Raw genomic sequence first — 26,376 nt, forward strand, 5'->3', positions numbered from 1 at the left:
TAATTATGTCTTTTCCACCTTATTTTGATTAAAAATACTATTGGAATGAACATTCTTGTATACAGATATTTGCTGAAGTTTCTCATTATTTCATTGGGATATGTTTTCAGAAGTTGGGTTACCGGTACAAAGGTAAGATTCTTTTTCAGTTTATCAAGTGGCCTTTTGGAAACATGTTTTCAGCTCACAGTAATATGGCCCTTGAGGTATCGGACAATGTTTCCAGTTCTCATTTGCATTCCCCTGGAGATAAACCTTGCTGCATTAAGAATCACTCCCCATTTACCTCTCCCTCTTTACGGCTCTTTCAACCCTAGGCAACCACGAACCTACTTTCAATCTCTATGGGTTTGTCCACTCTGGACATTTCACATAAACGGAGTCATGTAATACGCAGTCTTTTGTGACTGGCTACTTTTACCTAACATCATGTTTTTGAGTTTCATCCATGTGGCAGCATGTGTCAGTATTTTGTTCTTTCCAAAGCTGAATAGTATTCCATTGTACGGAGAGACCACAGTTTGTTTATCCATTCAGCCATTAGTGGATATTTGGTTTTGATGACTCATACGGTAACTCTCTGTTTAACATTTTTAGGACCTATGTATTTTCCAAAAAAAGGTTTCACCATTTTACCAACCCCACCAGCACCATATGAGGGTTCCAATTTCCCACACTCTCACCAACATTTGTTATTATCTGTCTATATTTAGCTGTCCTAGTAGGTACAAAGTGATAGCTTATTATGGTGTTGATTTGCATTTCCCAATGATTAATGATGCTAAACATCTTTTCATGTGCTTATTGGCCATTTGCATATTCTCTTTGAAGAAATGTCTGTTCAGACCCTTTGCCATTTTAAAATCAGGTCATACATCTATTACTGTTGACTTGTAAGAGTTCTTTCATATTCTGGACGCTAGCATGGTCACAAATTTCTATTTCCCCTGGATAAATACCTAAGAGTAGAACTGCTGGGTCAGAAATTATAATTCTATGGACTACCATAATCATAATCCTTGTTATTATTTTTTAAAAAACACTACTATCCTGAGCAGTGTTGATAGATTGATTACTTCAAGATAGGATGTCTGACCCGATCTAGGCCAATGAGATGTGCTCAAACTATAACTGAGGAAGAGGGCATCAATAGTAGAAGCCAGAGATGTTCAACTTGGAAAACATCAGGAGGTGTCTCAGCAGGTGTGAAGGAAGGCCGGCTGCAGGAAGGAAAGATGGAGCCATCATGCAGAAAGCAACCAAAAGAGAGGGGGTCTGGGTGGAGCAGGAAGCAAAGGGAGCATAGCATTCTGAAGGACTCTTGTTCTGGAAACTCGTAACCCCCTTCTTATTTTTCAACCTCTCATTGATGAGAGAAGATAACCCAGTATTCTTCCTATAAACTCTGTATCAAAGCTAACTTGAAGATAATCTACCACTTCTAACTGAAAGAATCCTGAAAAATACATTTTCTTTTACATATCTGTATGTTAAAAATTTCCCCTCTCCTTTTCCCATGTATTACCTTAGAGAAAATTGATTTAGAGCATTTGGCTCCTTAGCTACATTTCTGTCCAACTTAAACCTTAAGTATCAATTCACTATATTTATTGATTTAACCTCAAAGAATTTCTTCATTTTGGAAATCCTGGGATAGAAATGCTTCTAATGGAGCATAAATATTCAAGTTAAAAATGTGAAAGACTCGTCTCCATGACGATACCATATAAATAGAAGCAATATGTTTTTGGGACAATAGGACAGAAAAAAGAAATACATTGAACTCAGATTCATAGTTTGAATTCTGCCAAGTTATGTACCTTAACTATAACCTCTGAATTTGTGTTCTGGACACCAAAATCTTTATGGAATTCTAAAAACTCAGAGTAGGTGAGTTTAAGAATCCAAAAATATTATGTATTAGCTATATAAATATCTTTAGCCATCAATAATATATAAAATTATAACAGCAAAATCACAGAAAGAAAGGAAATATTGCCGATGCTAGATTAAAAGCTTGGTTCCACTTTGATCAAATGGTTTGCTATGCAGACAGCCGTTAAGTATTCAAGAGTTAGTTTTTAAGTTGTTGACCTAATGATATAGACCATCACAGTGGTGGCTGTCTGTGGAAATTATGGAAAGGTTGTGAAACATGGGGTAAAGTGTGTCATACACTTGATCATGTTTCCAAAATATTAATTAAAGGAACTAGTTCAGTTCTAGAAAGTATGTCAGATAGCAGTGGTACATCTATATTGAGATACAACCAAAACTCATTGCCTGTTTACAAAAGATCTGTATTCAACAATTGGGACATTGGGCAGGGGGAGGCAGAGGAAGATGAGAGGGGTTTTATAATCTTTTTGTAGATGACAAGAGAGTATCAAATGACTACACCATTCAAAACGATCTGCTCATTTGCACAGCCTTGCTCAATATTGTGAAATTTATGGTATTTGGCAAGCTGCTCGACAGATTAAGTCTTTCTTATATCCTTTCCAGCAGTTATTTCTTTCAGTAGGATGTCCTTCCAAATTTTATCCATAAGAAATCAAACACTACATGATATCAGGATTTGTAAAATGTATTTAATGTCCAAGAACATATCAAGGATTAGCATAAACAAGGTAATATATAAGAAAATGCGATAGCACTATGTTGATAGGGATAAAATAATTCACACACATATATATCTTTTCCTCAAGTGCTACTTATCACATCACTGCATTAGATCAGAGATAACAGCTTGATTCTTCAATGACAAGATACTTGGTGACAGAGACCACAGTCATCAGAAAATAATAGTAAACACTTTTCCATAATCATAGGGGAACCAACTGAACATAAATAAAAATACACACGAAACTCTCAAATAGAATATAGTTAAGGAGAGAAAGGAACTTAGTCAAGGCTTGAGAACGTTCTTCAAGGACCAACCAAGATAAATATCCAAGTGAGTTTATGGCCAAGAGGTAACGTTTATTAGACATATGAGGACTTGTCAGGAAGAGAAGTAGCCTGAGATCGAATGATACATTCTCCTTGGACTAGAGCCTATATCATGAGAAAAGGAGCTCCGTTCATTCTTAACTCTCTCTTTGGTAAATAGTTTGATGTACATTTATTACTGAAATCTCTGAGGTATAAAGCAATCCTCTGTGATTTGTTTTGATGATTATTTTCCATCCTTTAAAAAAACTTTCAGATGGTATTGTTTAAAATGGTATGGCACTATGCAGTGTATTGAAACATAATTCTTATCATACTTTCCTGGCTTTATTACAGAGCGATGTTCAATTCTGAGCATCATTATGATTCCAAGAACTTGGCGAGAACTGAAAGGAAACCAAGGATAAGTAATTCAGCAAATAGGATAAACTCGTGAAATTTAGGTTCAGAGTACAATTTTCTTGAGAGCCATAGATAGAGAGGCAGAGATATCAAAGAGGGATAGACATAGGGGGAAATAATTTGGGTTGGACTATTTTAATACTATAGATAAGATAAAATCTTTTCAGTAAAGCAGTGAAGGACCCTGGGAAAAGGTATGAATTAGGGGGCAGCTATGCCTACTCAGCATTGCTCCTAGAAGCTTGGAGATGGATTGCCCAATGGGGGAATGGCTGAGTGGGACCAGAAGCATGTTGGTGCAGAACTAAGCTCCACAGGATGTGTAGGCCAAAGTCTTATGACCCAGGCAAGCAGGGGATCCCTCACAATTAAACTGTCTCCTCTAGTGCTTGGCCAATTTAATAAACCATCAATAATTACTATTTCAAAAGAAGTATTGCCCAATGCTTTCTAAAATAATAAATTGTGAAATGTGCCTACATTCTGATTTCTTTAGAAACAGTTAAGAAAGCAAAGAGAAGAAATGGTAAGTATTTGAAAAAAATTTTTTTAAATGTTTTATTTATTTTTGATACAGAGAGAGACAGAGCATGTGATAGAGAGGGACAGAGAGAGAAGGAGACACAGAACCGGAAACAGGCTCCAGGCTCTGAGCTAGCTGTCAGCACAGAGCCTGACGTGGGGCTCGAACCCATGAACGTGAGATCTGACCTGAGCCTAAGTCGGAGGCTTAACTGACTGAGCCACCCAGGCGCCCGGTAAGTAGTTGAATAATGCCATTAAAAACAAACTTAGATTATTTGGCAGGGGGTAATGTGAACTAAGACAACTGACAAAACCTAATCATTGGGCATCTTGGTGGGGAAAAAGAGCAAAAGGAAAAATCTAAAACGAAATTATCTTTTCTTTTCCATTTTAGCTTATATGAGGTACCAGGAGTTCTAAGTAAATTTTAAAAATTCAGCCAAATATTACAAAGGACTTACTATCGGGCCATTCTGTGAATCTAGCCATCGTTAGAGGACAGTGAGCAAAAGCATTTGCCTTTCTGTTTCTTTCTCTATGATTCAGTTCTTATTAATTAATCCGAGAAAAACTGAACTTAGAACATGCCTAGGGGCACCCGGTTGGCTCAGTCGGTTAAGCATCTGACTCTCGGTTTCGGCTCAGGTCATGATCTTGTGTTTATGAGTTACAGCCCCTCATCAGGCTCTCCACTGACAGCACAGAGCCTGCCTGGGACTCTCTCCCTCTTCCTCTCTCTCTGTCCCTCCACTGCTCTCTCTGTCTCTCAAAATAAACTCAAAAAAAGAAAATAGATTTTGCCTAGATTAAGGATTTTTTTAGTTAAGAATTTCTAAACTTTTCATTCTTACCAAGGTCAATCAATGTGATTATTGAAATTTAATGTTAAAAAAATCAAGAAATAGAAGGGCTTCACGTGCCACAGTGAAGTATCTATAATATCTTATCTATAAAGTAAAAAACAAATCAATAAAAATAAAAATAATGGCCTGTCATCTTCCTAACAACATCAAGGCATCTCCTTGGGCACATGAACAATGAAAACACAAAAATATACTTTTTGACCATTCAATATTTGGGAAAATTAAATAAGCATTTATTTAATAAAATCTGATCCCAAAATAAGTACAAACATTGACAGTTTGTTTCTCTCATTTGCTTTATCACTAGCTTTTGTCTGTTTCTGGTGTTTCATTTTTGACCAGAAGAAACATACTGAATTTGTCAATTTTCTTCTGTTTTACAATGTTTTGTTTTAAGAGAGTGAAAGTGGGTGAGAGTGTGAGCAGGGGAGAGGGGCAGAGGTAGAGGGGAGAGAGAAAGAGAATCCTAAGCTGGCTCAACACTGAGCATGAGGCCCAACACAGGGCTTGATCCCATAGCCCCGGGATCGTGAGCTGAGCCAATGTCAAGAGTCAGATGATCAACTAACTGAGTCACCCAGGTACACCTTTAAAAAATTTTTAACTTATTTTTAATTTTAATTTTTTTAATGTTTATTTATTTTTGAGAGAGAGAGAGAGAGAGAGAGAGAGTACAAGCAGGAGAGGGACAGAGAGAGGGACACACACACACAGAATCTAAAGCAGGCTCCAGGTTCCTGGATGTCAGCACAGAGCCTGACATGGGGCTCAAATTCACCAACTGTGACCTGAGCCAAAGTTGGACACTAAAGCAACTGAGCCACCCAGGCACCCCTGGTTTTCATTTTTTATATTTATAACTTTTAACACCGCTGTTAAGGATATCAAGAACCATTTAAATCTTGAGGTGACATTCAGGAAAAAAAAAAAAGTTGCCTCGTAAATGCTCAAATGGAGATTTTCCCCAAGACTTTTCATTGATTTCACTGAAATTTTTGTATTTCATCAGGGATTATATAGGATATATTATAGAAGATTATATGGAATAGAATATACAAGATTATGTCAAATGACTAATATTGGAATAATAATAATGAGAAAGAGAAACTTAGGCCAACATAAAATATCAGGATATACCTTTAGAGCAACTTACCATAGTGGAATGTACCACTAAATGTCTATAATTTCCCGAGGGGGAAAGCCCCCATGTGTGGTGGAGTAAGCAGGATGCTAGCCTGAGTAATAATTCCTTTCCTAACCAATTGTCAGTGTTGGGAAGATACAACGTATGAACAAGTGAATGTCCCCGTTATATTTTGTAGTCTGGGATAGCCCATCGTTTTCTTGCCAGATCTACTTTTTGTGCTAATGGCCCACCAAAAGAGAAGATCTAGGACCCTCATCTCTGCCAAGGGCACCACTGGCCCTGTTAGCGTGCTGGGCTCAGAAATGTTTAGATGTGTGGACAGAGTCTTTCAGAAATAGTCCCTTTGGTCTAGAGAAGCTAGAAAGGCCAAGTCTCCTGCCAAAAAAACACCCTGTAGCTTTTTTGGGGGGTAACAATTTTCAGTTTTATCACACATATGGACATGAATTCCTCAGACTGACTTTGGAAGGGGTAGAAGGTTATTTTTACTGTAGCTAATGAATATCTAGCTTGTTAATGATATTCAGTGAATGTCGGCATTGCTATGGTTAGTGACAAGAATCTAATTACAAGATAAAACTGATTAATGTTGCCCTTTTTGGGAATCATCATAATTCAATTAATCTGGAAATTACTCATTTAAACATGCTGAGTACATGTAACACTGAAAATGTCACAAGACATTATCATAAGCCTATGATCTTATTAAGAAATCAACTTTCCAATGGGGTGAGAGTTAGCAAATAATTTAATCTGGAAAAACCAAGTATCTGTTCTAAGCAACTTGTGTCAAGTTTTATCTGAAGAGCCGGATGGGCAGGCAGCAAAAATAACAAAACAGTGACCACTCTGATATATAATAATTCACAAAATAGTCTTCTACAGCATTATCTGTGTTTTAGAACTACTATTTTATATTTTAAAAAAATTAAGTGAGCTTGAGAAAGATTAATTTGCAAAAAGCCATGAGACTTGTATGTGGCTGGTGGGGCACTGAGGCGCATCCTAAAATACTGCGCTCTCTCCCACCACTCCGGAGCCAGGTGGTCCCAAGGAGGTTTAGCCCTTAATCCCACGTGATCAGCTAAACTCAGGAGCTACTGTTTAGGGTCAGTATGGGTTCTTTTGTAATAAAATATATACCATTGGCATTGGCAGTGATTTTTGTGGCTATATTTAATGGTATATCTACCAGCATCTCTTTTTTTAATTCTAAATGATATTGGCATATGACATTCTTAGGATGATGTAATTTAGTAAGAACAAATGCACAATCCAAGCCACATGCTTTTCTCCTATTATTAAAATAACTTTTCCCTAATTATAAAAATAATAGAAGAGGTATGAAGAAAATACATATCACCTATAAATCTATGAACAGTGGTAAACTCTTAAAGCACTACTTAAAAGCCTTACACATATGGTATTTTTTTTGCTCTTATAATACTTTTATTTTAAAAAAAACCATTTTTTTCAGGAGTAGAATTCAGTGACTTATCACTTACATACAACACCCAGTGCTCATCCCAGCAAGTGCCCCCCTTAATGTCCGTTGCCCATTTAGCCCATCCCCCACCCAACTACCCTCCAGCAACCCTCAGTTTGTTCTCTGTATTTAAGAGTCTCTATGGTTTGCCACCCTCTCTGTTTTTAACTTATTTTCCTTCCCTTTCCCTATGTTTGTGTTTTGTTTCTTATGTTATTTTTAAATACAAAATGGGATCATTTTAGATAAACTGTTTTACCTTCCCCTAATACTTTATATATTGTGAACACATTTTTATATTACAGAGATTTTGTGCCAGCAAATGCTGAAAAGATGTATTTTGCTTCATATTCCAATTTTACAGCAACATATATCCATTCATACTTGGCATCTTCTAGCAAACACATGTGCCACAATTTACAACTTGTAGAGATGTGGGAAAAGGAGGTCATAGAAAAAGGATACAGTGAGAGGAGCTTTGTATAATTTATCAACGTGTGAGTACTGACATGTCATTCTCATCTTTATGAAACATAAATTTCCTGAATGCTGAATACTGTCCGATATTTTGTTCACTATAACTTTTCACGGGCATGGGAGATTAACCCAAACAGAAAGAAATTTTGGTTACGCAGAGGTAGCTTGGCAAATTTACAGACTAATTATCATTTAGAAATGGAAAGTTATTTTGTAAAAAATTGACTTTAAAAAATATTTTTTAAAAACCCTATCATTAACGTGTACTACCTTTCCGACTTTTTTTCTTTAAGCAATTTATATGATGCTTATGTTACGTACTTAAAGCGCTTATGTTATTTTTTTCATTTCTGGATGGAATATATAGAATGGACATATGTTCTTAAAATATTGGATGAAATTTTAAACAAGTTTACATCAAAAATACTCTAACATTTTATCTATTAATGTTTATTTATTTTGAGAGAGAGAAGGCACCCATGAGCAGGGGAAGGGGTAGAGAGAGGGAGAGAGAGAATTTCAAGTAGGCTCTTCACTGTCAGTGAAGACCCCAAAGTGAGGCTTGACCGTATGAACTGTGAGTTCGTGACCTGAGCCAAAGTCAAGAGTAGAATGCTCAACTGACTGAGCCACCTAAGCACCCAAAACTACTCTTACATTTTAAATATTTCCTTCAAATGATGATTTTACACTACTTCTATGTCTTATTTATCACTCATTCATTTGTTAAGACTCTAACTGTAATGAACATAAGGATAAGCTTACCTTCCAAGTGGAAAGACACAAAAGTCAGGAGGACCAGGGACAGAGGATCAGCCTCTATGACGTAGGTGCAATTCATGTTGTTGTCATATGGCTTTGGGTAGTTTGGAGAAAGGATATAACCTGAAGGGTTGGTGAAGGTACCTCCACATCCTATGTGGGAAGGAGAAGACATTATCAGAACATTTGTTCTCACATGTAGGATCTTACCAGCAAGGGAAAGACTCAAGTTCTCTAAAGACATATTTCTTGATGTACTCCAAATGCAAGAAATAATAACTAAGGGGTAGAGCTCTTATTTTAAAATACATATATACATGCGAAATGAGAATATTTTATGTGTTTCAGAAAATGCTTTGGAGTTTGGGTCTAAGTAGTAGACATTTTACCAAAAATCCACTGCAGATCACTTAATTTGAAGATAATATGGAAAGGATAACTGAGCAAAAATTGAATATGATTCATGCAGATAAAGAGATAAAACAGGCGAAGTCATTTGTATGCTGACATGGTTTTGTTTGTTTTTGTTTGTTTTTTTGTTTTTTAAGGAGGCTCCATGCCCAATGTAGAGCTTGAACTCATGATCCGGAGATCAAATGGGACACCAATGGTCTACTAATTACCAGCCTCCTGAGCTTTCACCTAATTCCCACACTGGGTTTTAGGGTCACTTTTAGACGTTTGCTGGTGGCACTCCAGGTCTCTCCGTCATCTCTCAGTTGGCTTCCTGTTGAATTCAGTTCTACTCTCACTGGTTTTTGAAGAAAGAGTGTGGCTCTCAGGATCAGGTGACCCTTCCCCTCCCTCTCCTTGGACCCCCGGTTCCATCCAATCCGGGTTCAGCCTCCTCTCTCCCACAAGCCTGCCTGTGGCAGCCCCTCCCTTTGATGGACCTCCCGGTTTGGTTTTCATGGTACTTACGGCTCACGAAGGATGCCGAGAAGCCCTGAGCCGGGGTCTCCTCAGACTGGAACACGGCTGTGAACACGTTTCTTGGTGTGACGATGGAACGGGGAGCCGCGTTCCCACAGCTCGAGGCTAAGAGGGCTTTGTCCACCTCCTCAGTTCCTGCCCACACCTAGCAGAGCCACAGACATGGCTTAATGCTTGAAGTTTCCCCTGCAGATAATCTAATGCGCTTAGGCTGGAAAATACATGGAACTGGGGTGTAATAGACCTAAACATGATAGTAAATCAAACACATGCAAATCTGTAATATTTTCTTTTGAGAATAGTGTTTTAGCTGCTTTTAAATAAGATCTCCCATTCTTGACTCTTCCAAGGAGACTGATCGTTTTCACGTAGCTAGGCAGTGACTTCTTAAAAAAAAACAAAAACCTAACCACTATTCATGCTCTTCTTACCTTGTCCTCATTGGCCTGATCTAGCTAAGATCATTAGGGGTCAAGGGAGAGAGAACAGCAATGCCTGCTGCTGTGAGCCTTACCATCATCCCAGGTGGATAGCAGACTGTGGGCTGCGAGGAGGCATTTTACCAAGAAATCCACGGAAATTAAGGTATACATAGAGCATGAGGAAAATGGACATGAATTACAAGTATATATGTAATCAGCATGAACTGCAATAAATCGTGGAAGACTTCCTGGCAGTGTTCACCTTTAAGGTTCATTTTGAAGAAAGATGAGATTTGGCCACGAGGTCCTATTTATTGCAAACTGGGTTGGTAACTCCCAAGTGGACTTAGGCTGCCATTTAATTGGTCTATCCACTTTAAAAGAAGTAATTCATATCTGAATCCATGTAAAAAGTCGTTGCTGAGGAATAAATTTGTGAGCATTAGATTTCCAAACCAAGCCAATCCTAACCAGCCTAACCAGAGAAAAATATTAATCATAGAATCATTTAAAATGAAAAAAATTTTTGATGTTTACTTATTTTTGAAAGAGAGAGAGAAAGAAAGAGCATGAGTGGGGGAGTGGCAGAGGGAGAGGAAGACACAAAATCTGAAGCAGGCTTCAGGCTTTGAGCTGTCAGCATAGAGCCCAACGCAGGGCTTGAACCCACAGACTGCAAGATCATGAGCTGAGCTGAAGTTAGACTTAACCAACTGAGCCACGCAGGTGCCCCTAAAATTTTGTTTAAATATTTGTTTTTGAGAGAGAGACAGAGCATGAGTGGGGTAGGGGTGTAGAGAGAGGGAGACACAGAATCTGAAGCAGGCTTCAGGATTCAAACTGTCAGCACAGAGCCCAGCATGGGGCTGGAACTCACTAACCATGAGATCATGACCTGAGCCGAAGTTGGCTGCTTGACCCACACTGAGCCACCCAGGCGCCGCATTATCATTTTAAATGCATAATTCCAACTATGAAAGGAGCTGTCATGGAGTTCACTAGAGTGTATAACGGGGCTCTTCCAGGTATGGGGAGGGTGTGGCTGCCTGCAGAAGCCCCCACCCACCCCCGTGGCAGGAAGGGGCGGGGCTACTTCAAAGAACGGAGTGGAAACTGAGTAAGGAGTGAGGGAGGTTGCAGTGTCCCAGAAGACTCCAGGCTAAGATCTGAACAGGGCAAGGGGCCAGCAGAAAACAGGCTCTAGGACATTTTTGAAAATCATTACAATCTGAGGAGCGCCTGGGTGGCTCAGTCGGTTAAGCATCAGACTTCGACTCAGGTCATGATCTCTAGGTTCCTGAGTTTCAGCCCCGCATGGGGCTCTGTGTGGACAGCTCAGATTCTGTGTCTCCCTTTCTGTTTGTTCCTCCCTGACTCATGCTCTCTCTTTCTTTCTCTCTCTCTTCTTCCCTTTCTCTCTCTCTAAAAAGTAAACATCAAGAAATTTTAGAAAATCATTACAACGTGGAATATAGGAGGAAAAGAGAGATTACCGGGAGATTGTCCAGAATCGTGCAATCATTCAGGCAAGAGACCGGCAACTAAAATGTTGAGTGACTCAAGGAAAATATTGATACTAGGTATTGATACTGGGGAAAGGAGACCATTCAACACGTTTAACCAGGGAAGAGCTGAGGCTCAACCAGCAGCAACTGCGCCCTCCCCAGGGGACATTTGGCAGTGTCTGGAGGCATTTTTGATTGCAACATTCTGTGTGGGGGCTGGCATGCAGTGGGCAGAGGGCAGGGAAACTGTAAACATCCTATACTACGTGGGACAAACCCCCAACTAAGAGTCACCTAGCCCAGGAAGGTAAATGGCTTTGGATTAGCCTTACTTGACTCTTCAACATTTTCTTCATATCAAGTTATACGAAATTACTCATTTGAACCTATTACTTTCAGGAATATTCCTCAAAGAAAGCAAAAAATAACAAGCCATTACAAACATTTCTATGGACAGATCAGTCCATAAGGAAGAGGTGTGAAATAAAACCAATTCATAGCACTGATTTGCTATTTGTCAGTTCTTTCAAGCCTATCATTTCTGGTGATTTTCGAACATGGGGTATCCAGCTGTCAGTTATATTACTGAAGTCAAATTACATTGCCATTTATCAGATATAGGAGGTATCTGTCATGGGAGTTACTAAGAACAAAAGCACAGATATTCTTCCAAATATCTAAAATCATCTAAAATCAAAAAAGCATCAGGAAAGAAGTACACACTTTCAAATTTCTGTAATGTACCCTTTAAGATTCCTCCCCATTTACTATTGAGGAAAATAACATACAGAAATTTTCTGTTCACATTTTTAAAAATTATAAATATGTCTTAATGATAGATATCTGCATGAACTATTTTTACAGCATTACTAAAAAGGCAAAGTGACAGAACTTTTTATGAAGAATCTCAAGTGCTTTAATTAAGAACTTCAAAAATGATCAAGGGCTTATACTTTCCTGAAGCCATTAATTATGAGGCTGACATCCTACCTTTTGGCCCAGGAACTTAAGTGTTGTAATGATAATAATGGCAAAGAGTTATTCAATATTCATTGCTGCCTTGTCAGTCAAGAGCTCATTTCATTGTCTAGATGACCCAGGACTCATCAAAACCATATTGCATCTACAGAATGTCACAGAGTTGTCATTAAGTAAAAAACATCCTGACTTTTGTTAAGGTTTTGTATAATTCAGCCTGGCTACACATGATATTTTATCATTTAAGTGATTTTAAAAAGATATTGCTTACTAGGGTGCCTGGGTGGCTCAATCAGTTAAGTGTCCAACTCTTAGTTCGGCTCAAGTCATGACTGAGCGGTTTTGTGAGCTTGACCCTGCATTGGGCTCTGTGCAGGCAGTGCAGAGACTCCTTGGGATTCTCTCTCTCCCTGTCTCTCTGCCTCTCCCCCACTCTGCTGTCTCTGTCTCTCTCAAAAGAAATAAACTTAAAATTATTGCCTGTTAAGATAACTACAGATTCACATGCAGTTGTAAGCTATAATCTAGAGAAATCCCTTGTACACATTTTCCAGGGACCCCAACTTTGAGATCTTGCGAAATCAAAGTATAATATCATAACCAGGATGCTGATGTTGATACAGTCCACGGGTCTTACTCAATGTCTCAGTTTTACTTACACTTGCATGTGTGTTTGTGTGTGTGTGTGTGTGTGTGTGTGTGTGTGTATTATGTGCCATCATGTTCAAGATGATGAAAAATCCCAATGCATAAGGGTCCCTAGAGTGGCCCTTTCATAATCACATACAATTTACTCCCACGCCCACATCTTTCTGGCCTACAGCTTTCATTCATTTCTAAGTATTGTTATTTTGAAAATGTCATATAAATAGAACAGGAGAGTACGTAACCTTTGGGTATTGGCTATTTTCACCTGCCGTAATTCCCTGGTGATCTGTCCTAATGATTAGTTGGCCAGGGGTTGGTTTGTTTTTACGGAGGACTTGCATCCCCTGGTAGGTACGTGACAGTTTAATCATTCACCTGTTGAAGGACGTGTGCATTGATTTCAGTTTGGGGCTATTACAAACAAAGTTGCTATGAACATTTTGTATACAGGTTTGGATGTCAACTTAGTTTTCATTCCTCAGGGATGAGAGAGCAGTGGCTGGACCTTACAGCAAGTGCATGTTTAGCTTTATAGGAAACTGCTGACCCATTTTCAGAGTGGCTGTACCATTTCCACTAGTGATGAAGAAGTGATACAGCTTCCCCACCACCTTGCCAGGATTTCGTGATGTGACTGTTCTTTATTTTAGGCATTCTGAAAGGTGTGTTGCAATATCTCCTTGGGGTTCAAATTCTCATTTTTCCTAATGGCTGGTGATAAACATCTTCCATTGCCTATTTACCATCTGTATATGCTCTTTAGTGAAATATCCGTTCAAAGCTTTTCCCCATAGTCCAGTTGGATTTTGTGTATTTTTACTGCTGGGCTTAACTGTTCTGTACATATCCTAGATGGCGCTCTGTTGTTTATACATCTTTTCTCCCAGTCCGTGGCTTGTCTTTCCAACCTCTTCATAGAGGCTTTCATAGAACAAAAGATTTTTAATTTTGATGAGGTAAGATTTTTTTTAAATGTTTATTTATTTTTGAGAGACGGAGAGACCAAACAGAGGCAGGGGAGGGGCAGAAAAAGGAGACACAGAATTCGAAGCTGGCTCCAGGCTCTGAGCTGTCAACACAGAGCCCGATGTGGGGCTTGAACCCACAAACTGTGAGATCATGACCTGATATGAAGTCCAACACTTAACCAACTGAGCCACCCAGGTGCCCCAACTGATGGGGTAAGATTTATCAATGTTTCTTTTTATGGATCATTCCTTTGATGTTTAGTCTAAGAAATGTTCATCTATCTCTAGGTCCTGAAATTTTTCTGTTATTTTTTTTCCCTAAAAGCATATAGTGTGTGCCCTACATTTTAGTGTGTGGTCTATTCTGAATTAATTCCTGTCTAAGGTGTGAGGTTCAAGGTCCCTCGCCGGAGCTGGTCCCTCTTGGTTCTGCCCGCCCTGCTCAGTGTCCCCTGGCAGAAACAGGAGGCTCAGTAAAGCCAGAGAAGGGAAAGAGTGCTTCCCAGGCCACTTAGTTTGGGCAGGGCTGCAAGTGGATTCCATCTGCCAATTGTGTTGGCTCCGCCAGAGGTCAGAGGGGTTCCTGTTTGGTCAAGAGGAGAAAGGGGTTGGGGTGCCTGGGTGGCTCAGTCAGTTGTGTCCAAGTTCAGCTCAGGTCATGATCTTGAGGTTCATGAGTTCCAGCCCCACATCAGGCTTTATGCTGACAGCTCAGAGCCTGGAGCTTGCTTCAGATTCTATGTCTCCCCCTCTCTCTGCCCCTCCCTAGCTTGCACTTTCTGTCTGTCTCTCTCTCTCTCTCAAAAATCAATAAAACATTTAAAAAAAATTTTTTTTAAAAAGGAAAAATGGGCCTAACTAACTTTTTGGATTCCATTTGTACAACTGATGAATGTGAGACTCTTTATGTATATCTATGCATTTGCTATGGACTCAGTCCATGAGAGAGAGTTCATTGGTTTCATGAAAAAAGCAATTAGGAAAATTTGTATTAAATGTGTTTTATTATGGGCATATATTATAAAAGTATGGGATTTTTATTTGAACAGTCAGCATGGATCAGGTATATATAAAACAGAATGTGAAAGATGATGTAAAATAATAATAACACCGACAGTAAAAAGCCACTGCTATTCATTAGGTGGTTTCACATTCCAGCACCAAGCACTGTCCGTGTTATTATATCACATTATCTCTAATGCTCAAGACGGTCCTACTAACGGGCGAATTGTTTGCTTTATTTTTTGGTTGAGTAATTTAAGGCCAAAGGTTTAATTAGCACATGGAGGAACATGCAGGTAGTAAATGCAAGAGATATGAATGGAGTCCTGGCTAATGTGAACTTAAGGCCAATGTCCTTTCCACCTTTTAGTGGAAAGGCCTCTTAGAGATATAATGCATGATATGCTAAATAGCACAGATGGAATGAATTTATCATACAGTCATCATGGTCATAAGTCAGTGAAAAGTGAAGTCGGTGGCACCCAAGCAGCATGTGTAACTTTAGAGAGAAAGAGCCTTCCTGACTGCCCACGGCCATGATTGTACGTGAGACTCTCACATTCTTTTCAGCTTGTGGACCCTTGGGGCCCACAGTGGGGGCTGACATTAGCCACATCATTAGCTTTCTGTCATTTTTATAGCATACTTTAAATGCTGCCTATAATGGTGCCTTACATTTGTTTTGTCCTGGAGGATATATTAGAAAACAAAACAAAAAATGATCAAATAAATGAACAAACGAAAGAACGAACACAATAAAAAAATCTGGCCTTCTTTCTTTAGTTTCATGGAAAGGAAGCGCCCTAAGCACTCAAGAACTTCATCAGGCCAGAACACAATCTCCTGAGTTACGGTACTTTGCCTCCGGACGAGCACATGAAAAGTCACAGGGCAGTACCCTGGGTGTTGTGGGACAGATTTTTAACTCCTAATAGTTGAGATTTCTCATGCTTTTAGTCAGGAAATCCAAGCAACAAAACTGTGTTTTCCTTACTTGGAGAGGCAATGAGTCATTTCTGGTCTAAATGTTTATGTTCAAAAAACCAGGTCGGCTCCCATTAAATAAACAAGCGCACTCACCCTCACATAACTGTCCCGACACTGTCCATCTCCACTGGGGATTAGGAAGTTGCTGTCGAAGCTGATCTCCAACTGCTTACTTTCGTGCGTGATGACTGTCCAGGAACATCTGATGTTCTCGGGAAAATTCTGAGGCCAGTGAGGAGACCGGATTGTCCCATTTTCTGAATGAAATACTCCCCCGCAACCTGGAAAATCGTCATGGAAGTCATGAGTTAGAGAGGAAAAGAACAATTTTAGTAGCTCAAGACTTCCAGCAGAGACACATTTCTCAAAGTGAGATTTGAGGTTCTTTTTCCTTGTCTATGTATGAGTCACTGGCCTTCAGGGCAGGTGGGCAACAAGAGCTCCCAATACATGTGAGGTGCAGGGAACCCAGAGGAAGCTCCAGCCGTTACTGTTTGCTATATTTCTATGGAACTCATCAGAGACCACTAATCCTTGCCATAAAGAGGATCGACTTCGATTCTATTTTCAAACAATAGCAATATTTTTTACTCCCCTTGAAGCTATAAAGTATTTGAGTACCAACAATTCCACGTTCTGCTACTGTGAATGCATGAGAATATAAGCCAACACTTGTTTGTAATTTTACTCTAACATCAAAATGATTTTCAGGAGAATAAATTTGTTCCATTGAGCAATCTGCTTCATTCATATTGAAACGTTGACGAGTGAAAATAAACTATGTGGACTGAAATAAAGAAAAGCTACTTTATGCTTTATTTATTTTATGCTATTAAAATATGTCCTTAAGAGATGACAAAAGAAAGAACTATGAACACCAAACTAAATGAAGTTAAAGAGTATTCCCTGTATCTTTTGCTTTTAACCCCTTGGAAAACCTGGTACATCTAACGCCCCCCTCTGACTTCAACAGCATCCGGTGATTTAAGAAGATAAAGTGTGACTCATTCCACAAAAAGCTTTTCATAATAACTCTGAGTCTCCAATAAAGAGCTGCCCCGTGTGATACTCCAAGGCTTTAAAGTAACCCTGACTAAAATATCCAACGCAAGTTCTTATATTTTCTGGGAGTTTCCATGAAGTTCATACTTGACATACCACAAAAGCCACCCTTTTGAAATCAAACCTATCATATTCTGGCACATACAGAGCATTCATTCTAAATCACAAATCTTGTCACTTTGCTGCTCAACACTCTCCAATGGCTCCCCATTGCTGGAGGGACAACAGGGAAGACAAGGCTCTTAGTGATAAGGACCACTTAGCTCCTACCACTCAGCCTTCCACACCCAAGCTCCAACTATTCCAAACAACTTCTGATTCCAGCCCATGTTTTCTATTATTTTTGATTCTCTGGCTATGCCATGCCCTTTTTCCCATGTAGGCAACACGGTGAAGTGTTAAGATCAAAGTTTCTGGACCCAATGTCTTTATTCAAATCCCGACTCTACCAGGTATTAGCCTCATGACCTGGGAATATTATCAGCCCATCTATCCTGAGTTTCTTTCTATCCATGTCCAGATGGAGCAAATACATATTGATGTTGTGTCTTGCTCACAAGGTTGCTACATGAGATGATCCAGGTGTAACATTCCGAGTTCAGTCTGACAGAGAGTAGTTATAAAACGCACACTTGTTAAATTAGTTAATACATTTTAAGCACAGATCACTTAAAAAAGTGCAGAGAGTGTTTCTTTTACCTAAAGTTTGTGTGTTCCACGTAGCATAAAATCCACCATTTTCCACCGAATGGTCCGAGTTAAAAATCACCACCAGCTGGTTGGAACCAGACTGGATCGTCCTGGGGTTTGAACTCCCACAGTACTGTCCTATTATGGGCGACCCAGGAGAACCGCCATTTCTGACAGTGACAGAGTCCCAAGCACAGGTTGCATGGGCTTCAATATCAAAGTCACTAAATGTAAGCTGCAGGAGAGAAAAAAGAAAGAAAGAATGAGGTGCTCTGAGTTGTAAGCGAGCTGAGTCAGCTACGCATAGTCAGAAAAAGCCCTCACAGAACTTTTCATTTTGTTTTAATTTATATAATTTTGTGTTTGTGTCTCTTACTTAATCTTCCCCTGCCCTCTTCCTTTTTCCTCATTGGAGGTTCTGCTGGAAATCTTGAGAGGGGATATTTCTCCTGAAACTGTAGTCAACTAGAGAGATGACCACAGTCCAGCGGGCTGGGATGGAAACTCATCAAAAATGTGATTGCACCTGTCCTGCGGACGGGGAAGATCTACAAACCCATTCTCCTATGCTTGCTAACTAGATTTCTTCAGTAACTGTACCCTTGTACACTAACGAGAGAAGATGCGGGGAAGATGGTGATCTGACTGCAGGATCAAAACCTATTCTAATTGCTTGCTTACTAAAAGAACTCTGTTTCCATGCAGGACGTGGTGTTTTTGTTGTGGAACAGAATCAGAACTCACAGTGATGGTATGGCCTTGTGGGGCTTCTAACAACCAGGAACAGTGGGTCAAGCTGTCGTAAGCGGCTGGATAGTTGGGGCTTGCGATCACTCCACTCTCTCCCAGCTGTATTCCACCGCAGTCTGAAATGAGATTTGTAACCTTCTAAATTAGATACAAGAAAAAACATCACGGCAAAGCCAAAGCAAGTCAGTGTTAAAGCCACGATTTTAAAAAAGCAATACATGGATAAATAGATGAAAGTAGATAAAAGCAAAGTAAAACTGGGTAGAAGATAAGAAATTAACAGAAATCTATAATAGTGTTAATGAAACAGAATCACACTGAAGACAGGATCATGTTTAAAAATTTTTAAATGCTTATTCATTTTTGAGAGACAGAAAGACACAGAACACAAGTGAGGGTAGGGCAGAGACAGAGGGAGACACAGAATCCGAAGCAGGCTCCAGGCTCCCCACTGTCAGCACAGAGCCCAGACGCGGGGCTCGAACTCATGAACTGCAAGATCGTGACCTGAGCTGAAGTTGGATGCTTAGCCACCCAGGCACCCCAGGACAGGATCATATTTAAAATAAAGGAGAAGGAAGATAATCTGTACCACAAGTGGAGAATAATTAGATGTGTGCATAACTGACCCTGGGTCTCGGGACAAGTAAATAACATTGCCTGGCTTGAAAGAAAACAGCCACTGAAAATATAAGCTTGAAGAATAGGATCCAAACCATAACTACAGAATTCGTCATTTGATAAGAAGCACTCATGCCTATGGTCAGCTATCAAAGTATCCATTAGCATAGCAAGTGGAAGAACAGATATATTTTAAAACTTAGGGTGGTCTGACATTCTACACGAATAATACTGCTCCCTGAAACCTGCTTCTCTTCTTTCAGTTCCATGAAGAAAAGTCAACTGGCAAGTGGTTGACCAATCTTACTCCCTCTTCCAATCAACCATTTGATTATAACACAAAGAAACGCCAAATAAAACTATAGCCCAAATGTATTTTGATTAATAGTTAAAGTTCATAGAAAGAGAGGGAATTTCCAAAATTTATTAAAAAAATAAGTATACTCAAATTCTGAGAGCTAATATTAAACTGAAAGAAAGTTTATCAGTTTGAAAGGATATGGGGAGGTGCCTGGGTGGCTCAGTGGGTTAGGCATCTGACTTTGGCTCAGGTCATCATCTCACGGTTTGTGGGTTCAAGCCTGGTATCAGGCTTTTTGCTGACAGCTCAGAGCCTGGAACCTGCTTTGGATTCTAGGTCTCCCATTCTCTCTGCCCCTCTCCCACTCACACTCTGTCTAAATATTTAAAAAAATGGATATGGATCCAAACTGAAATGTGGGCCCCAGAGACCTCTGAGGGCTTGGAGCCCTGCAGAAGGAGAATGTATGGGCTTGGACTCCCACAAAAGGAGGGGCTGGAGTTGAGACTTTTACATAATGTTCAGAGTCTAAAAGAACTGTGAAGTTAGTGGAAAGGGACTCTAGAAAGACTCTGATGGCCCAGAGAAACAGCAAAGAAGAGCGCTGTCTCAGGTTGAATTTTCAGATATAAACTGAATGTCACAGATGCAAATCCAGTACAAAACATTAGCAAATAATATCTGGTAATATGTTCAAAACACACACCACAACCAACTAGGGTTTATCCTGGAAACAAAAGATGGTTAATAAGAGGAAAGTCTTTTAATACATAATTTGTCATGTTAATATAGTAAAGGAGGAAAACAGAATCATCTCAATAGATGCAGAAAAATCATTTGATAAAATCTTACACTCATTCAGAATTTTTAAAAAGTACACTAACAATTGAAGGGATTTCTTTAATCTGATAATAAGTATTTACTGAAAACCTAAGAGAAATCAATATATTTAACAGTGAAAGGTCAAAGCCTTTCACATTAAGGTCAGAAACAAGATTCTACCATCCCTTTTGTTCAACATGGTGAGTGTGACATAGCCAGTGAAATCAGACAAGAAAAAACGTGCTTTGGGGCTGAAAGAACAAAATACTATCATTTGCACAAGATAGGATTGTTTACACAGAAAAAACAAAGTCTATACACAAAGCATGAAGACTAATAAGAGTGTAGCGAAATCTCTGGGCTAACAATCCATGTGTAAAAATTTTAAAATTCCCAAATATTGGCAACAAACAATTAGAAGAGGTAATTAAGAAGATCTCACTGACATTAGCAACAAAACTAATAGCCACCAAGAAATGAGTCTAACAAAATATACATGAGATCTTTGTGGAAAAAATTATGAACTATCCTATTGCCAGAGTTAGAGAGCTTAATCACAAGTCTTACCTGTAAAAGAATACACCGCATGGAATCCAACATATTCGACACGTTCATTGGTGACGAAGTGAATCCACACCTGGGGATTGGGTATGACCAGCGGCACTATGGGTGCTGAAGGTCCACAGAGTTTCCACATCAGAGGCCCCTCAGCATCACCTGAACAAAATAATACACCGATTGCCATTTTTTATGTAGCTTGTGAGGAATCCATTACATTAATTCGATAGGAACAAATAATAACAAACAGTTCAAGGTATTTACTGACATACATTGAAATTCTGATTTAGTAGCTGACATTTCACAAAGTTCCTTTCTGTGTTTGTCAACTGCAAAAGAGAGCATCCCTCCAGCTGGGTAAAAACAAACAAAACAAAGGAAAAAAAAATACCATGCTTTTATGGTATGGGCCTCTTTCTCTACGGTACACGCCATTTTGTTCCAATTTGTGTTTTCACAATTATTTTAGCATACCTAAACAGAGATACATTTCACTTAAAATTTTTTTTGAATGTGCCTTTTTTAGGGAGTAAAAAATGTATAATATCAACAGTGACAAAATATTTCACTGATAATTACTTAAAATTTTAGTAATTTTTTTCATGGCATTTAATCAACTAAAATGAAGAGGATATTCAGTACTCAGGCTAAAAGCTGAGAAAGCTGAGTATTCTTATGGAGATTATTTTTCATGGTAATTTGATTAACCTTTATAGAACACCTACAGAGCTCACATTTAATCTCTTTATTTATTCTGTCAGACCAACATCATTGATCGTATAAGTCAACAAAATACAATATTTTAAGTGTTTCTAAAATGAGGGAATAGAAGAAATTTAATATACAGCTACTCTGCTTAATTCAATAAGTCAGTGGTTTTGAACCAGGTGGCAGTTGTGAGGGTTTATCAAAACCACATGGAGAACATTCTCAGACTACAATCTCCATTTCCCTCATAAGTCTCTAGATTCATCTACCTAGAGGGGCCCAGATGATTCTCCTATTGAGTCGCTTGGTCTGTGACCACAGATTTTATCAAATTCTCCTTAAAATTCTGTCCAACATGTTCTCCAAGTCAGCATTGATTTCAATAGCTACCGTAGAACACTGCCACCACCTAACGATGTTAGTTTCTGCTGCTTTCAGCCTCCTTTAAATGTTTTTTGTTTAATATGACATGGAATTCAGTGAACCTTAAATTGCATAGATGATCTATAATGTTACTTTATTTCTCTTTTTCAAACCACAAAAGAGAGTGTCATGGAACAATGGAGGCAATTCGAAGGATAATCCACTCCTCAACTTCAGGAAAGAACGAAAATAAAATGGATTCATCTTCTAGGAATGCAGATTTCTTAAAATTCTGGAGAATTATGGTTTACCAAGTGCACCTCAATCCATTGCTATCATGAAAACAAAGACAAACTTGACTCCTTTGGGGATAATTCCCCAAATAACTTCCATGTGCCTCTCCATCTGGTACACTGCAAAACTTCTTTTGATTTCCAAGTAGAATTCCCGTAAATTCAGGAAATCACCGATACAATTCTGACCATGTTAAGTCCCAGTCTCTGAGGAAAAAAGTCTTGAGTAGTAAAAGATTACTGAAGGGAGCACTTGAACTCACAGACAGAGGCAGCTGGGTGGCTGTCGGTTAAGTGTCTGCCTCTTGATTTTGTTTCAGGCTGTGATCTCACAGTTGTTTAGTGAGAGCCCTGTATTGGGTTCTGCACTGACAGTGCAGAGCCTGCTTGGGATTCTCTCTCTCTCTCCCTCTCTCTCTGCCCATCCCGTCACTTGCTCTTTTGCTCTCTCTCTCTCTCTCTCTCTCTCTCTCTCTCTCTCTCTCTCAAAATAGATAAATAAACTTTAAAGAGAGAGAGAGAGAGAAAACACAGGCACACTAAATCTCTCCTGGGTAAGTCTCACATCAATTGAAACACAGAGTCTAGTTGCAAACGCTGATACATCTCACTCACTGTTAATAAAGCGTACTACCTCTGCTGGGTACACACAGAATTACAGCTTTTCAGACCAAAGTTCTTTTGGATTCTATGTACATATATTATAGCCACTTGAGTCCCTTCAATGTTGCTGGTCTCCAGGTGTAAGAAGAATACTGTGGATAAATGGGAAGACATGTGGGGTGGCTGGGTGGCTCAGTCCATTGAGCATCTCATTCTTGATTTCAGCTAAGATCATGATCCCAGGACCGTGGGATCAAGCCTGGAGACGGGCTCTGCACTGAGCATGGAGCCTGCTTAAAATTCTCTTTCTCTCCTTCTGCCCCATTCCCCCGCATGTGTGTGTGCTCTCTCTCTCTCTTTCAAATAAAAAATAAAAATAAAAAATAAAGTGGGAGAACATGTCCCTTGATTGAACTCACCCACTCGTAACTCAAGGACATCAAACTGACAGTCTTGGTGACTTTCCAGGTAAAAATCCTCAAAATGAATGTAAATGGATGAATTTCCCTGATTTGGATTGCTGAGAGTCCATTCACAGTTTAAGTTTCTTGAGTAATTACTGACTCCATCATAGCCAGGGGAAGTGAAGTTTCCTTCGGCGGAGTTTGTAAGGGACCCACCACATACTAAGAAAACAGAGAGCAACCCAGAAAGTAGTAGTGAGGTTCAGGCCACAACAGAAGATGCAAACAATACAGTAACAATGAGAATAACAACAGCAAGACGTTTATTGCTTTGTTTTTGTAAATGAAGTTAAGATTGTGGGAGAAGGGCTGGCTCATGCATGAACAAGTTTCTGTGAGTTTCTAGGGAAGTTTCTGTGAATTTCTATGGAAGAAGTTTCTGTGAGTTTGGAAATATATGCAAAAAGGAACAGTTTCTTTATTTTCCTGCAGGGTAGATGAGGCGGATTTGTGGGTTTGGCTGTGTATCTGTTTCTCCTAATTTAAGCCTATTGTTCTTTAATATTTAATTTAGAGAAAGATCTAACTACAAAGGTGGCCTCAATGGCTTCTCATTAGCAATTCTCCACTTGACCCAAGAATTTAATTGGATCAAACAAATAGCATTGGGGAAGCCACTGAAGTTGTTCCTTTTCATGTGGGAATGAATGTTCCTTGTTTCAAGGAAACAAAGATTTTTAAAAAATATACAGTCCCAATTCTTTCTAATATTTAAAACTCTTAAAAAATAGCACCAATCCAGAAAGTAAGAGAATATTTAGATGGGAAAGGCCATATCTTGCATAATTTTTCAATACTCGGTATCAAATGTGAACCCTCATTCATTTACACTGGAACCGTATACGATGGATGACTAAGAAACCGTAAAAGCAGTCTGTCTTCAATTAGTCACTTTCAGGGAGTCAGTTACCTTCTTAGAGGTAGGAGGTCTGTTTCGGCACAAAATAATTGACCAAGGACTATGGAATAAGCAACCAGTGTTTAATGGAGACATTACACGGAATTGAGCTAGAAGCTCTCCTACCAGCATTTTCTAAAATTCACAATGGCAGCTTTCTTTCTGAAACCAGAAATTTTTTTTTCTTTCTTCTGCCCAGCATGGGTTTCTCCCTGGTTATTTGTGTTTGCCTGCTGTAGAAGTTCTTAGGTGTAATTTTGATCTCTAAAGGGAAAATAGATGGCTCGGTGGCCATTGGTAGCAGCTGTGTGAACATGTGCAGTGCCCACGATTAAAACGGTTGTATTTATGACATCTTCTCTTACCCGCCTCTTCACCGGATGTGTAGGAAGCACTGAAGCCTCCATACGGCCTGGATCCATCAGTGAAAAACACGACTCTCATCGTGTGCCCTGAAGATTTGATCTCATCGCTGACATTCACACTGCTACACAGTTCCCCGAGCTGGGGTGAGTTACTCCTAATGCCGTTGAATATCTGTCGGAAAAACCGTTTAACCTTTAATCACGCCGTCCATCTTACTGAATATTTCCTGGGAGGTTATATTCACGGCCCAGATACACTTCCTTCTAAGGAAACTCTGTGCTAAAATGAATTACTTAACAGTATGGGCTCTCAGCCCAGTGCCACAAGCCACTGTGTTGCCCGGAGCACATTCTGTAGCCTCAGGGTCATTTCACTAAAATGAGAGTATTATGGTAATGCCCTCCTGCCATGTGCTGACAAATGAAAAACTCCTGGACTGTGTGCAACTGGAAACCAAGCTCTAAATGTAAATTAGACAGGCCAACGCTCTTACATCTGAGTTCACAGAGTTCACTGACGCACCATTTTTCTTAACGATGTATCAGGACCTTTCGTATTTAGAATGAAAGCTTAAATGTTAGTCCCTGATGATGTGAAGCATATAATCACTCAAATATTTTCAAATGTCTCGAAAAGTAACTTTAAAAAAATCAATCTCAATATCAATCTAATAGTTTTTTCCTAAGTACTTACGGGTCCCAAGCCTCAATTTTCTTATTAATTTGAATTTTAAAAAATGGTTTCGAGTAGTGCTGACTCCAAAATGTTAAAACAATAATTCTAGTTGTGCACATACTTAGGATAATTGCAAAGTATTATTCCACTTCTGTGCGAGACCAAGGGTGTTTCAGCATGCCTGTTTTTCACAGTTCAGGAAAGATCCATAAGTAACTAAATAATAGCTGACTAATTGATATTCCTGTTTTTAATGAGGATTTGAACCATTCATGATGAGAACTGATGATTCAGAGGATGCCACTGACATATACGAAGGAGGAGGATACACTCCATGACAGAAGACGCGAGCTTTTTTATTTCCTATAATTGATCATTAAGTTGAGCTCTGTGGGCGCCTCTGGTTTCAAGTGTCCTCTGACTCAAAGGACCAGACATAGCATTTCCCATCACTTCCTGAACACCGGGCTCTGCTAATAGCCTCCTTGTATTACTTTATCCAATTAGCACAATGCCCGCCAGACACATAATATCATCCCTGTTTTCCAGATTAAGACAGTAGAATTCAGAAAGGGTTATGCAATTCACTTAAGTTCAAACAACTAGTGATCATAAAATTGGATTTAAAAGTTCCCTCTGATTGCAAACCATGAAGTAATGTAGACGGAAACAGAAGATGACAAAATTTCAGTAATACTGAAAACAGGAATGGGTAATGTTTTGCCAGAATCAGAGGGAATATCAGCAACTACAGACAAATGGAACATGCTGGAAACCATGACCAATGGCAGTTATCCTTGTGCCAATGTCTGCCCTGAGCTTAGAATCACAATGACTAATAGTGTTAAGGCATCTGTTTATAACATGAGTTCCTGCTCTTACAGGTCACTAAAATGCTGTTTTCCACTTTCCCCCTCCACTTACATATATACTCTGAAACTATAACTCCCAGAAAACAATGGGGCAGAAAATAGGCATTTGAGATTCAGGACAAGCTCTAAAATTTACTATATGCAGGAATAAAATCAGGGACGTATCTCAGTATTGTGCATTTCTTCCTTATCTCTCTCTCTTCCTGTCTCTCTCTGTCTCTCTCTTTTTCTTTTTCCTTGTTTATTTTCTTCTTTCTTCACCCCCCACTTTTT

The 26,376-nt window shown here is 39.2% G+C and overlaps 1 protein-coding gene across 1 annotated transcript in view; it reads right to left on the reverse strand.

Moving 5' to 3' along the window:
- Window positions 1–26,376, reverse strand: part of CUBN (cubilin) — a 270,536-nt gene that overhangs the window by 47,640 nt on the left and 196,520 nt on the right. Inside the window, exons 48-55 of the mRNA XM_029955578.1 lie at window positions 24,556–24,727; window positions 23,248–23,454; window positions 20,871–21,020; window positions 18,554–18,675; window positions 17,819–18,044; window positions 16,151–16,338; window positions 9,536–9,692; window positions 8,618–8,767 (exon numbers count right to left, since the gene is read on the reverse strand). Of these exons, the coding sequence (XP_029811438.1) occupies window positions 8,618–8,767; window positions 9,536–9,692; window positions 16,151–16,338; window positions 17,819–18,044; window positions 18,554–18,675; window positions 20,871–21,020; window positions 23,248–23,454; window positions 24,556–24,727 (1,372 nt within the window). The remainder of the gene's footprint in view (window positions 1–8,617; window positions 8,768–9,535; window positions 9,693–16,150; window positions 16,339–17,818; window positions 18,045–18,553; window positions 18,676–20,870; window positions 21,021–23,247; window positions 23,455–24,555; window positions 24,728–26,376) is intronic.

Source organism: Suricata suricatta, chromosome 10 (genome assembly GCF_006229205.1).
Source record: "Suricata suricatta isolate VVHF042 chromosome 10, meerkat_22Aug2017_6uvM2_HiC, whole genome shotgun sequence".
Classification (NCBI taxonomy): Eukaryota; Metazoa; Chordata; class Mammalia; order Carnivora; family Herpestidae; genus Suricata; species Suricata suricatta.